General features: G+C 40.2%; 1 protein-coding gene across 12 annotated transcripts in view; it reads right to left on the bottom strand.

The window, feature by feature from the left end:
* The window catches only part of dnmt3aa (DNA (cytosine-5-)-methyltransferase 3 alpha a), a 516,733-nt gene that overhangs the window by 421,777 nt on the left and 80,983 nt on the right, over nt 1-13,973 (bottom strand). For 9 of the 12 annotated variants that reach the window (XR_013497772.1, XR_013497773.1, XM_078213021.1 and 6 more), the window contains exon 4: nt 310-417. The exons of the other annotated variants lie outside the window; for them this stretch is intronic. Coding sequence is in view for 7 of the 9 variants with exons in the window: in XM_078213021.1 (XP_078069147.1) it covers nt 310-417 (108 nt within the window). In the remaining 2 variants the exon portion in view is untranslated. The remainder of the gene's footprint in view (nt 1-309; nt 418-13,973) is intronic. 12 annotated transcript variants of the gene reach the window in all.

Below are 13,973 nucleotides of genomic sequence, written 5' to 3'. Positions count from 1 at the left end.
GAGTCTCAACAGTGAACTGCAGACACCAACTGGGTGTCCAAAGGCAGCTCATCAGTTTCGCAAGGAAAAGGTTAGTCCGGCTCCCCTCCCCAGCAGTGGCCCTCAGCTAGGTCCTGGGAGGGGGTGGTGGAAGGAAGGGAGGAATTTATTGAGAGAGAGAGAGGGTGAGCGATCAGGAAGGCTAAGGGGAACAATGGGAAGGGGCCAAGCTGGGACTGGCAACAGTCTACAGGACTCCTGTGAAGCCAAGTGGAGCCCTCCTTCTCCTCCCAGCTCCACATTCAGGTAAGTATTTTTTCAAAAACTTACCTTTATGGTGGCGGCCTCCAGCGGTCCCTTTAAGGACTGCTGGTTAGGCCGCATGTAGACACGGTTATCTTGAACGCAGCTGGCCCGGTGCCAGAGAAAGGAGAAGACCTATGCAGAGGAAAATTGTTATTGGGATTTCTAAATAAAATAAAATAATATGGCCATATTTAATTATATGTTAAGAGAATTATTTGATTTTTATGTGCTTCTTATCATAAGTCATTGGCTCAAAAAGCAACATAGCAACCAAAAGAAATTGGAGTAAAACTGTTCCAACGATTTTGTCGTGTTTCGGCCAGTTGCTGACTGGTTGATAGATTTTCTCATTAGTCAAGTGCATTGATGTACTTGCTTTTAATTGATTTGCATCTAGTCCATCAGAATCTTGGGTCAATTTCAATTGTTCCCAATGGACATGTATGACCTTTAAAAAACTATAATATTGCAGAGTTGCAACAGATGCAAAACTTTAATTATACATGCTGAATCTTAACATATATTTTGTACTTTTCTCTTATTTTCCCACATTCATTGGAAGGATGGACAAAAGAGAAATTTCAATTCCCAGAGAGCTAATGGACCACATTATGCTAACAGCATCAATAGTTCTGAGTCCAACCCCTCCCTGAATTCTTTACTTTTCCATTTCCTTGACTAACAGGCTTAGACTGTTCAGATAGCCCTCAGAGTCAGATTAAAGTGTTGGATTGCCCTCCTGTGATGTAGCCAATTGGTCACGTTATTACAAGTTTGCATGTTAACGAATTACATGCATGCCTGTAATTAGCTTGTTGACTACTATCATTACAGGCCCAATTTTAACCTGGGAGAGAAATGCAGGATCGAAAGCTGGCCCCATTTTAATGTCTCCTCCTGGACTCCAGCTGAAACAGGCAGGGATGATCCGCGTGATCAGCAGGTCTGCCTGAAAAATTGTGTGGCTGCCTGCTCCCACCAGAGAACAGCCTTAAGCAAGGGGAGGGAAGCCCTGGGCAAGGGAGCCCATGGTGTACTTGTGGGGCCAAGAAGAACACTCCTTGTGTTCCAAAACAAGCCTTTAAAAAAAATTGAATACAAGACTTACATGGGCCACACCTGCCGTCAGCTTTTTCAGTCAGATCAGTACCAGGCCTCAGTTGACCCAGAGTTAAAATCGCAAGTACACCACAAATTTGCATTTGTAATTCGGTCCCTGAATTACCTAGAATGAAAGCAAAATACTGCAGATGCTGGAAATCTGAGATAAAAATAGAAAGTACTGGCAATACTCAGCAGGATTGGCAGCAGAGTGAAAGAGAGTTTGAGTCTAATATGCTTTCTTCAGAACTGACCACTCAGAATGCAGTCTCTTCTACATTTGGGAGACTACACGTGGATCGGGTGACCGCTTGCAAAGCATCTCTGCTCTGTCTGTAAGCATGACCCCAGCCTTCCGATTGCTTTGCTCTCATGCTCACATTTCTGTCCTTGATCTGCTGCAGTGTTCCACTGAAGCTCAATGCAGGCTCAAGGAACAGCACCTCATCTTTCAAGTAAGCACTTTATAGTGTTCTGGACTCAACACTGAATTCAACAATTTCAGACCATAAACTCTGTGTCCCCCATTTTGATTTTGTTTTCTGTCGGGTGCCAGATTGCATCTTATTTTTCATGTTTTCCCTTTGGAGAGAGCTATTATTCTCGCATTTGTACTCATTCTGGACAAATGCTTTGTCTCTTTGCTGCATCCATTGCCACTTCCGGTGTCTTTTGTTTCATGATATCTTTGTTATTTAATCTCTTCTGCTCTTTACTCTATCCCAGACCTTCCCTTTTGTTCTCTCCACTGCCCCCACCCCCCACTTTTGACAGTGTATAACCCATCATGTTTCTACCTTCTTTCAGTTCTGAAGAAATCATATTTGACTTTGACTTTATTTCTCCACAGATGCTGCCAGTATGGCTGTGTATTTCCAACACTTTCCATCTTTTGCCCACTTATCTAGGACAGGCAACTGCCCCAAAGACAGGTAATCACCAGTTAAAATTGCCTGTGTTGTGAATCGGTGGGAAGTTCGTAAACTCGGTTTTAGCTGCCAGACAGGCTGGATTAAAATCAAGTCTTGGAATTTTTACTACCAACCATATGTGTGTTGAGTACTATTGCAAATTATCATATAATGGCCTCCACAAGACAATCATTGAAACAATTTCAAGTCAAATTTGCATAACAACCAAATATGGTCCAGGTATTTCACACTTGTCATGACTCACCTTCACTTATGCAACATTCAATATCATTTTCCCCAGGTTACTGCTCTCCAAATTCCATCAGTAACAGCCATAAATAATCACTTATTCTATTCAGAAAAATTATCAACTGTCTCCAAGTGGTTACTTACTTGGAAGTTTAAATAAAGATTAACAGTACAATTACATGAAATATGTGATTATTTTAATTTTCTTGCAGCTCTTTTATGTTATTGGCCAGCTGTAGCTGCTATGTTCCAAAAGTGAACATGATAGAGTATAATTGTGGTAATAATTAGGCAGGTCTGTAATGGTTCCAATTTATGTGATAAATATGCAGTTGATTGCAGTCATCAGCAAAGCCTGTACTACACTGTGTACTATAATAATATAGTTCCAGGGTGTATTAACGTTACCAATCCACAACATTATAGTGATTGTTACACTGACATTATACAGGATTATTGGACATGGTGACTTAACAACAGTAACATTACAAAATTAGGTTTACATAATGTACATCAAGCTATTAGAGAAAAGAGCAGTTGTATGGGATTGAAAGACATCTTTAAACAAAAAGCCAGTGAAATTATTTTTTGAAATACAATGATGATTTTGGGCACTCCTTGTATTTGTCACTCAAGCACCCAATTCTCTGATGGATTACAGATATGATTAAATTTATGAGAAATCGTAATGGCTTTCCATAACTAATAAAATGTGTCCACGTTCTCTAGTGTGTATAGCAATTTCCTCAGTGGTCTAGATGTTTAACCTCTTGAGGACAAGTTGTAGAGATGGGGGAGAAGAACAGATAATTTCCCTCACAGTTTAGTTGTGGGAAACCCTCCAAGCTTCAGATTCTCAAGGGTATATGCCTAAATCCTTAATGGTTTACCGGATGCTGCTCCTGCTCGTTTTGCAATATGTTTAATAACCCAAATTTTAATACCTAATCTTTGGATTCTGTTTCCAAGGCTGGATCCATCTGAATGCTCTTTATTAATCTAAGTTATAATGGATTTTCCCAACCTCAAGCACTGTCCCTGGTCAATTGGACTGTTTGGAAACCTGCATTAAGCACTTATATGCCAATTGTCAGCTAGCCAAGAATACATGAGGGCAATGTAGGATTACAGAGTCCTTTGCCTCCCTGCGAGCATCAAATCATCTTCAAGTAATTCGTACGATCAACAGCTCACCGTGTGAAGAACCAAGGGCACATAACTCATTCCTACCTATCACCCCTAATAATATGCACACATAGGAGGTGAAATTGGGCTTTTATAACCCAATTTACAGGGTGTCTGGTTTTCTTTTCCATTAAAGCAAATGGAAAGAAAATCAAGCTTTGTATAAAGCCAACTGCCTATTCACTCTGAGTACACTACCGGTGAAGACCAATTTAATCACCGTACACTATGAATTTCTAATTCAGTTCATTGTGAACAGTGAACGGGAGAAGATTTCCATGTTGGGAGAATTTTGACTAACCACACTAATTTGCACAAGTTAATTAAAAAAGAATGCTATTTTTTCACATGTTGAAAAGTGCTAACACCACAACACTCTCCCTATTGTCAAGCAGCTATCAAAACAAGGCCCAATGCTTTTCTATTTAGTGTATAGTGCATTTATCCTAATGCTTTTCTATTTAGTGAACAGCTGTTTGACCAGATGTCCCTTGTTGTTCACACATTATACTGTGTGTCATGTTTCTAATGTAAATGTACACTACCTATATCTTCTGGCCCTCTCCAGACACAAAGAAATGTAAGCAAACCAGGTTTGTTGGAGGAAATCCATCTTCGACGTCTCAACTTGCATTCAAACCTTTTACAACCAAATCAGTCCAGCTAATTTTTCATCTGTAATATATCCTTTTCCCTAGTCTGGCCTAAATCCCCATCACCAAAGATACTCCATCTCTGTCTAACAAACAGCTGTTAATGACAAACAGATTTCATTGCCTTGGAGTATGACAAAAGCATCTTCATAGCAAACCACACAGCAGCCAAAGGCCTAGAAATTCAGGCGCACTTATTTCTAGAATATGTATCCGTGCACCATTAATAGCCAACATTTAAACAGTGAGGTCCAAGGAGCATCCACATCATAATGTGGACGCCGCTGAGGTATGAGTGTGCAGGGGATAGTGTTCCAATTTCCAGATACAAGTAGGATTGGATTATGGGAGCCTGGGAAGGGAAATGAGTAAATGTTTGAACTAGGGTTGCCAATTGTGATTAAATGTGTTCCTGGAGGTTTCATCACATGACTTATCCCCAGTCTGCCAACACATCCAGCCTGCCTTCCTTTGCTAATTGAAAAGCAAACGGACTCATTATCCAATCGGATAATGCTTGACGGTCAGCCAAACAGACTTTTATTTCCCATTTTCAACATTTTTATATCCAGTAAAGAGAAAAGTTCAAAGAAAATGACCAAAAAACCCCATTTTTTTTAATGTCCCTCTAACTTTCTCCAGGGTTTCAAACAGCAGTGTTCTAGAGATCGATCTTCAATTTGCAGAGAAACCCAGGATGCTTGGCAACCCTAGTTGTAGCCCATAGTCAAGATTTGATAGGGAATCAGGAAGGATAATCATGGGGTTATCGTGGATCAGGCAGGATGATCCGGAGCTCGGAACTACTGGGTCTTTACATTGGTTACCCGGAAGTTAGATGAGGTATTAATTGTTTTAACTTTTTCTGAGTAACTATTAGTGTAACCCTGTCAGGACCATCCGAAGTTTGCGATTTAAATCACATTTTCAGATGGTTCACATTGCAGGGCAATTGCCCAGAGGAGGTTTGGACTTCTGGGTAATTGCTGGATACAAATGTTAACTTGTGAAGATCTGAGAGGGGTTCCCCAATGCATCTTTGAGATACCCCCCCACCAAATCTGATGCTGGGGAGCTCGAATGTTATGACTCAGTATCACAGAATATAGATTAGTATTTAACATTCCTTATGCAGGATCCAACAACAAATTGTCCTTTTAAATATGCATAATTTCTTTTGCTCTTATGCAAGTAAAAAAAAAGTCTTTAGACTTTTGAAATATTAAATTTTTAACCTCCATTCCCTGCCCACCACCCCCCGCACCTATACATCCCTGCCCTTTGTTGAGAGATCTCTATTGAGTCCAAAGTCCCCAGGATCACCAATTTCACAGATGAACGAAATAGGATAAGATGAGGTCCATTCAAGTCCTTCTATGGCCCTGCCCTGCCCTGCCTCACCCCTCTCTATGTCTGGAAACTCCTACAGCTACACAACCATCCAAGATTCTGCACTCCTCCAATTCTGGCCTCTTGTCCTTCTCGATTTAGATCTTCACCATTGGCAGCTGTAGCTTCAGCTGCCTAGGCGCTAAGGAATGGAATTCCCTCCCGAAACATTTAAATCTCTCTCCCTCTTTATCCTTTTGTAAGGCTCTTTGACCAAACATTTGGTCACCTATCTTTATTATTCTATACGTGGCTTGATGACAAATTTTGTTTGATGATACTTCTGTGAAGCATCTCCATGTTAAAGGCACTTTACAAATGCAAAGTATTTAAAATTAATTTACTTATTAAATATTCCTGTTTTATTCCTTTTATTTATTTGTGTCATACAGTTGAAAGAAATGAATGGTCATTAATAGAATTATCTACTTCAAGCAGGGGTGGCGGCACAGTGGCAAGCACTGCTGCCTCACAGCGCCAAGGACCTGGATTCGATTCCTGGCTTGGGTCACTGTCTGTGTGGAGTTTGCACATTCTCCCTGCATATGCGTGGGTTTTCTCCGGGTGCTGTGGTTTCCTCCCACACTCCAAAGATGCAGGTTAGGTGAATTGGCCATGCTAAATTCTCCCTCAGTGTACCTGAACAGGTGCCGGAGTGTGGTGACTAGGGGATTTTCACAGTAACTTCTTCGCAGTGTTAATGTAAGTCTATTTGTGACTAATAAATAAACTTTAAAAACCTGTTTATCATGACTCAAGAATAGGGCGAGGTTCCTTTATTTCCCCAATATGCATCTTTATCATTGTCCTCCTGTCTCATTGAGACAATAATGTTCAGAGCAAGATTGTTACATAATTAAGACTGCGAACTTGAGATTAAACATGTACTTCTGCAGTATCAGGATTGATCCTCGCAGTTTTATCTCTGCCCCAAGGTGGGGTGATCTGTCATTGAGCAGTGCTTGTTCTTTCTACCTGCTTGGCTAAGAACTTAAATAACCTTGCCCCACTTGCTTAGTTGCCTCTTAAGAAGTAATTATCAGGTGAAGGGTTTGAATATCTCCAGTGATTGCACAACAAGTTGATGTCATCTGACTTCTGTAGTGATCTTGTAAATTATTAATGATGGATTTGTGCCCTATGGGTGTACATTCTTAATCCAACTGTAATACCCTGCTTATATCGACATCATCTATGCTTCGTAGCATTTGGAAGGGCTGGAATATATCCTTATCAGTTTTCTGGTCCTTTCTTCCTTAGTTATACTGCAGCAAACAACTTGGTGACAACTGGTTGTCAAGCACAGTATGGCAAAACGACAGAGTTTTGTTTCCACCACAGTTCATTTTAAAACTCGAGAACAGTTGTGGTGGTTCAGTCCCTATTTCTTATTTTAAAAACACTCCATACAAAAGCTTTACAAGTTCCAAGGAGCTGGTTGGTTTTGAATCCAGCTCCACAACACCTTGTCAAAACACAAAGTCATGTGGGTACCTCTCAGAGGCTGGACACTTGACATTAACGCACTTGGCAATCAAACTGACACCCAGTATCTGGACCAGATTCCTGTGTCCCAAAAAAGTCAGCAATGGATGTGGGAATCAGGAAAACTGAGGCCTGCAAGACCAGAAGTTAGAATTTCCTCCTCAAAAAGAGCCCCACACAAAACAAGCGTCCCATAGGCAAGTCAGGTTGCAACCTCATATGCAGATTCTGTGATGTTGGGGTCACCACTGAACAATCTGGGGGACTGAGATTTGTATTTTCATCAGATCTGGCAGATTCTAGAAACCTTTGGGAAAACTGCCAGGTAAGAGATTTCAGGAACTTTGGGGAAGTCTCCTAAGGAGTAAGGAACATCCTGGCAAGTAAGTGTTAAAAATGCCATTATTAAATGTAGTATAGTATGATAGATGTGCTTTTACTGCAGTGACCGATCACAAGGTTCTGTCATGAAAAGATAAGCTGACCATTATATTGACCAGCATTGTGTAAGTGTAGATTTGCATCAGAGTACTTTTCCCATTGGATAAAGTGTTACTATCAAAAACTATGAAAAACAGTGTAGGGAACTCTGGTCTCATGCTCTGAAATGATTTAACTGTCCACAGTGGTTTAAGATGGAAAGAATGGCCAGCTGCTTTCACTTAGAAAAAAAACCAGCCACCTATCCTTGGAATTCTTTGAATGATAGGCCATCTGTTGTAGCTTGAAAAAAAAACAATCAGCTGTTATTACGGTTTCAATAAGTTCTGGGGCTATAAAGGCTTGTTTTGACAACTGAGCCCTTCATGGCTGAGCTTCAAAAGTTGCTAAATCACTTAGGGGATTATATAGACAGTTCAATTGACAGTTTTAAGAGGTATTTAAAGGATTACTGGTTTTTGGTGTGCTCTCTGTGTAGATGTTTGTTTTTATAACTGAATGACTACTTGTGGGGATCCACTTTCAGTGGATTTGGAATTGTTTTTTTTAGTATTGGGCATTTGAATTACAATTCTATCAGATTGCTGGAAGTTTTTTCTTCGTGTCCCTTTCAAAAAACTTACCATTGCTATTACAAAGGCTCCTGAGGTAGTGAATACTGGGTGAGTGGCTATGAAGGATCTGAGGGGCATAAGGGGTGAGTGGCGGTAGAGGGCAGTGAAATGTGAGGGTTAGTGAGCATATGATGGATGTAGAAAGGTAGGATGATATTTACGAGAATGAAGGTTGGTCTTCTCAGCAGCTCTCTTGGTCCTCCTGCCTTGGGCTGCCTAAGGAGGTGGTAGACCAAAACCTGTCTGTGTCGATTTCTAGGAGATGGAAATATGGGGTGGGTGGTATGGGAAAGTTTGTTCTGGCAAAGTCAAGAACTGCTCCAACTCGTGTTTCCTGAACCCGAGATGAAAATCTAGCTGACCCCGCCCCCCTCACCGATTTTACTCTGCTTCCCATTGGTGCAAATGCAAAACTGTTCGGTGTCAACAGAATAATTGTACACTTGGAGCACTAGGCTGCTAAATATCTCAGGACTAAATGCAGCACTCCAAGTTTATAATCATCACATTTCTACACGTTTCAAATAAGTTATTTTGCAATCAAATATTCTTTTTGTGTATCCCAATATTTTGGCAACCTTGCAGATAACAGCAACACACTAGATGAAGAATCGCCAGGAATGACGCTTGCATTATTTTCTTCTTCCCATACTACAAATCCTTTTTAAATGGTATTGTGTTAACATACATGACCTTGCAATTCTCCACACTGAATGTAATTTACCATTTCTTTGTTCAGCTATTTTATTGATACTTGTTTCTCTGAATGCTATCAACCTCTCCTATACTGATCATGTGGCCACTTTTCAAATGTGACATTATTTACACCAGAAGCACTCTCTCTAATGCAATATTATAGGGCAAACATTGAAAGTTCATGTTCCTTTCACCCAAAGTCTATATCATGAGTTGAAGTGCAGAGGTCAGCAGTTTCCACAGGATTCTCTCACCATTAAAATTAATGATTGGAAAATCTTGTAAAGCCTGTTGACTTCCATGCTCGAATTAACCATATGCCTTTCTTGTAGGTAAAGCTATCTGCCATGACCACAAATTTGCAAAATTTGCGTTCTACTGTTAATTCAGGGCTGCAGTGCAGACATTTTATTTACAGCAAAGTTAGATATGCCTTTCTACACCTACACATAATATGGTTTGCAGCCTACTCTCAACTGACAGGAAGATATCCATTATTCATTGCATTAAGTTATTTTGGTGACAAAAGTGGAACTATATATAGTTTCCATTCATTTGATCTGTCATTTGCTGGATTTGTGAAAAGTATGCTTAATAAAATGGTTTTGAGTTAACACAGTGAAATGTTTGCATTAATTGCTGAACAGAGGAAAGGAAGTTACCTGGATCTGACATAGACCTTCCCATTTTATGCAGAAAGATTTTTTTGCAACAGTAACAAGATTACTTTGTTTCTTTAAAACCAAATCTTTGTGAATGATTTATTTTTTAAAAAATACATGTAACATTTCAAACAGTTATGCAGGTAAAAATAATATACATCTTAAAGGCTGTAGTTTAAAATAGCTATCATCAAAGGTTTAAATATGCACTGAATGCCAAAAAAAATCAACCACAGGATCAAATTATACTGTGTAACGTTTTGAAATACTTATTTCAAAAATAGATCCTTTCAACATTCAAAGATGAATTATTCACTAGGTGCAAATGGTGCAAATTATTTCTGGTTATTCCACTGATTGTATGACGCTCTCCGCTTTTGTACAGGATTCACTGCTGCAGTTGGCAAAGTTGCCAGAGGCACTGGGCTGATTTAAGCCACAGGCTCAGTCGATTCAGTGAGGATCATTGTTTTTTTTAAGTCTCTGAGCAAAACACTGACATTTCATAGCAGAAAATGCAAATATTCTAATCAGCTACAGGATAGGCCTTTTTTTCACTTTCTGTTCTCTTTTTACCACATGCTGAATATTTTAACAATCAGATTTGTTTCATGGGTTTCATTCATAGGTTTACTGACTTACATGTGTGCTAAAAGGGGAAGGAAGAATAACCCAAATTTGAAAACCACATTCTTTAAATCTATTAATATGGTTCTCTGCTCCTATTTACGATAAAGCTAATGTCATGAAAATTTTCAAGAGACATAATAAACAAGACACAAGAATTAAATGGACTTTACTTCGAAATGTGCAGAGAGGACTGCCAATGGAGACAATGATAGGCATCGACAACTCGTTTGGAATATTTAGGTGAAGTCCAAAGCCAATTTCGGACTGGCCTTTGTTCTCTCTATACAGGTACATTGCGTTAGCAGCACCAAACATGGCCGAAAAAAGACAAAGTCTGAAGTCAGCTATACCCTTCAAACTAACCTTCAAACTAGGGATTGTCAGGCAAGATTATTTTCCTTCAATGAAACATTTATGCATTCTCATTGTGAAATAGTTACTGAATCTGCACTATGGTAGGAAGGATAAAGTCTTCATTAACACTTATCTGGAACAGAGAAGCCACATTGAGTCAAACATCTTCTGTAAAAGCTGTGACTTTACTAGCTTCACTTCACCCCTTTCCCTCAGCCCATGGTACTTTTGTTCATGAGTTCTGGTTTTCAACCCAATCACGTGGACTCTATTAATAAAAGTAACACAGGAAGTCGCAGATGCTGATCAGAGCTGGGCTGTGGATCATGTTATGTGAGGAGAAGCTGCAGAGTACTGGGTTACTAATCTGAGAACAAAAATATGTACTAGAACTCCAAAATATTGCCTCGTTATGTCCAGTTATTTGAAAACAACATTTCAGTCTCAGCCAAAAGCCTGAAAAACGTGATCAAATAAATAAATAGATACCCTTTCCTAACATGTAACACTAACAAAATTTTAATATCTCTATAAACATTTTTACCTTCCTTTGTGAATTGGATCTTAGTGCAATTATAAAGGTAAACTTGTTATAACAGCAGCTCTCATTAAATGTTTACTTCCGACAACAGCTGGTAAAAAGTGAGGCTGTAGTGCATGTTCCTGGAACCATTCATAAATGTTCTCAGCATCTATGATCTTTTACAAGTATTTAAAAGAACAGACACATTCTAACACACAAACAGCTGCTTTAGAAATAAGCATTAGAATGAATGCATACCCTCCCAGCTTTTATGAGTGGCCTGGGGAAAACATCCTACACATTATTTGATGTTGTTCAATACTCCATTAGCAATTTGGAACATACTGTGGGCTAACATTCACTCCGCCAACTATCTGAGTCATTCAGTTCACCACATATAGTGAACAGCTGCACATTATGACCACTGAATTCAAAAGCTTGGCAGCCAAGATTAGCCCTAGTGCTTGCATGTTCCTTATGATTCACTTGCTGCATGATCGCTATTTTGTCCAGATGCAAAAACTGAACTTCAGTCTTGGTAGTCATGGTTATAAATGACGTAGACACCTCCAGTACTTTGCTGATGTCCCACTTTTCTGTTTTTTGAGTGAGATCCTAATACGGAGGAAATGACATCCATGCAATATTGGAGTAGGGTAGATGTGGATGATCACACTTACTCCTGAGCAATAGTAAAAACGAAAGCTTGGTCAAACTTCAGGGGTTTTAACTGTTTTGCAAGTAGAATTCAGATTTTTTGATAGGAAAGAAAACTTGTGTTTGCCAAAATCTTTGACGATAGTCAATTCTCACTTATAGCCAAGTTTATTTGAGATCAACATTTGCCTTGGATTTGCTTTCAATTTTGTCACTTTTACACAAAGTGCATTCTAATTTTTTAATATCGAGTGCAGTGTCAAGTTACTGTACAATTCAGCATTAAAAGGTCAAAGTGTATAGCTGACCCCATAATAATTACAAATTCTACAATGTAACTTAGTTGTACATCTTGAAATTTGGATAAGCTTTCAGTACCGAAAGTCTATATTTACATCACTGGTTCATCGCAACACGTCATTTGAATTTCAGATCAGTCAGTAAATATAGCACACTTGAATACCAGAAATTACAACCCAAATTACATACCAGGTAAAATAACAGAAATTATATTGTCTTCTCAAAACACTTCAGCAAATATTTGGAACGTCTCACTTACTTGGCTATTTTCTTGGAATTCTTCATATGTAGGGAATGAAATCTGCCATTCTTATCCAGTCTGACCTACATGCCTACAGCAATATTACTGAATCTTAGCTACCCACTGAAATAGCCTAGCAAGCTGCTATGAAAAAGTTGAGTTAGAATATGAATAGGCCACCGGGTGTCAACCTAGGCACCAGATCCTGCTGCCTAACAGCAACATGAGCAGACTTTTATGCTCCATCCAAGGCAGGTTCTGAGGCATGGAGGGTGGCGGCAGGGTTGGGGGAGCCTAAAACTGAATGGATGGGACTCCCGCGGGAACCCATCTGTCCAAACCCAGACACAACTTCTTGCTTGGGGGGGGTGGGGAGGGAGGGAGGGCCTCGGACAGGAAACTAAACTATTCACCAATTAAGACACGCAAGTGGCCACTCAATGTCCACTTTTGAGCCTCAATTTTAGCTGGTGGGAACAGGTGCAGGTAGGATGGGAAAGTGACATTTGCACTTGGGGAGGAAGGGGGAGAGGGGTCTCACTCCGAAGGCCACCTCCGGGATCCCTGCCTCCCCTGGCCTACCCCCCCCCCCCCCCCCCCGCCCGATACTGTGATCACCCCCCTCCTAAGCCCTCTGGGTGTCCCCTACCCTCCCGCCCTGGGAATTACCTTTTCAAGAGTCCAAGGACTAAGTCCCTTAGTCCCAGACAGAGCGCTGCAGTACCATTTCTGGTCACTGCCATGCTGTGCCTGGCCAAGTTCAAGAGCTGTTGGCCAGATTGTCTTGCAGGTGAGTCTTCCTTTAAAGGATGGGTAAAGGTCCCACCCACTGCCAATCAACTTCAAGTGAGCATTAAATGGGAGTGGGAGTTAGAGAGTCGGCAGCTCCGTGTTGGGCACCAACTCTCGGGATGGCGAACACCAATCTCTCGCCATCCTTAAAATTCTACCCATTGGTGTACCACAGGTACTGCAGCAGGTCAAGAAGGCGGCTCACCACCACTGTACCAAGGGCAGTTAGGGATGGGTAATTATTGCTGGCCTTGTCAGCATCACCCATATTTCATGAAGTTAAAAATATATATGTTTCCCCATTTGAGGCTCTTTCCAGTTATTTGCCATGAAGTCAACATGTTGGGGGGGTCTGTGTGTAATACTTCATCGGAGGGGAGTGAAGTACGACATCCAATTGATCAGTACTAATCACTGCCAAAGGCAATGAAATGATAACTCTATCAAACCCTTTACTGAACAAATGTCTGCATCTTTGACTCAGCTCAATATTTTTGTCTGAATACCCCAAGAAGTGCCACAAGATTACCTACATGTTAAAGCTGTGATATCAATGCAAGTTATTATAACGGGGCAAAATAAAGTGGAAAAAACATATTTTCAGAAATAATGGCTAAAGGGTGAAGCAATAAAAGTAACAGACTAAACTACTCAAGTAAAGACATGAAGAGTTCAGAAAGTGAAAGGAAATTGCGGAGAAAAGCTGGAGAAAGTCAAAGCAAACAAAGAGAACAAGGAAAGAGACCTGACATAGCAGACCAAATTAAATGAGAAAAAACACAAAGGAGAAAATCGAGAAATCTAA

Source organism: Mustelus asterias, chromosome 5 (genome assembly GCF_964213995.1).
Source record: "Mustelus asterias chromosome 5, sMusAst1.hap1.1, whole genome shotgun sequence".
Lineage (NCBI taxonomy): Eukaryota > Metazoa > Chordata > Chondrichthyes > Carcharhiniformes > Triakidae > Mustelus > Mustelus asterias.
The sequence above is the reverse complement of the archived record's forward strand: the minus strand, read 5'-3'. Positions and strand labels throughout refer to the sequence as shown.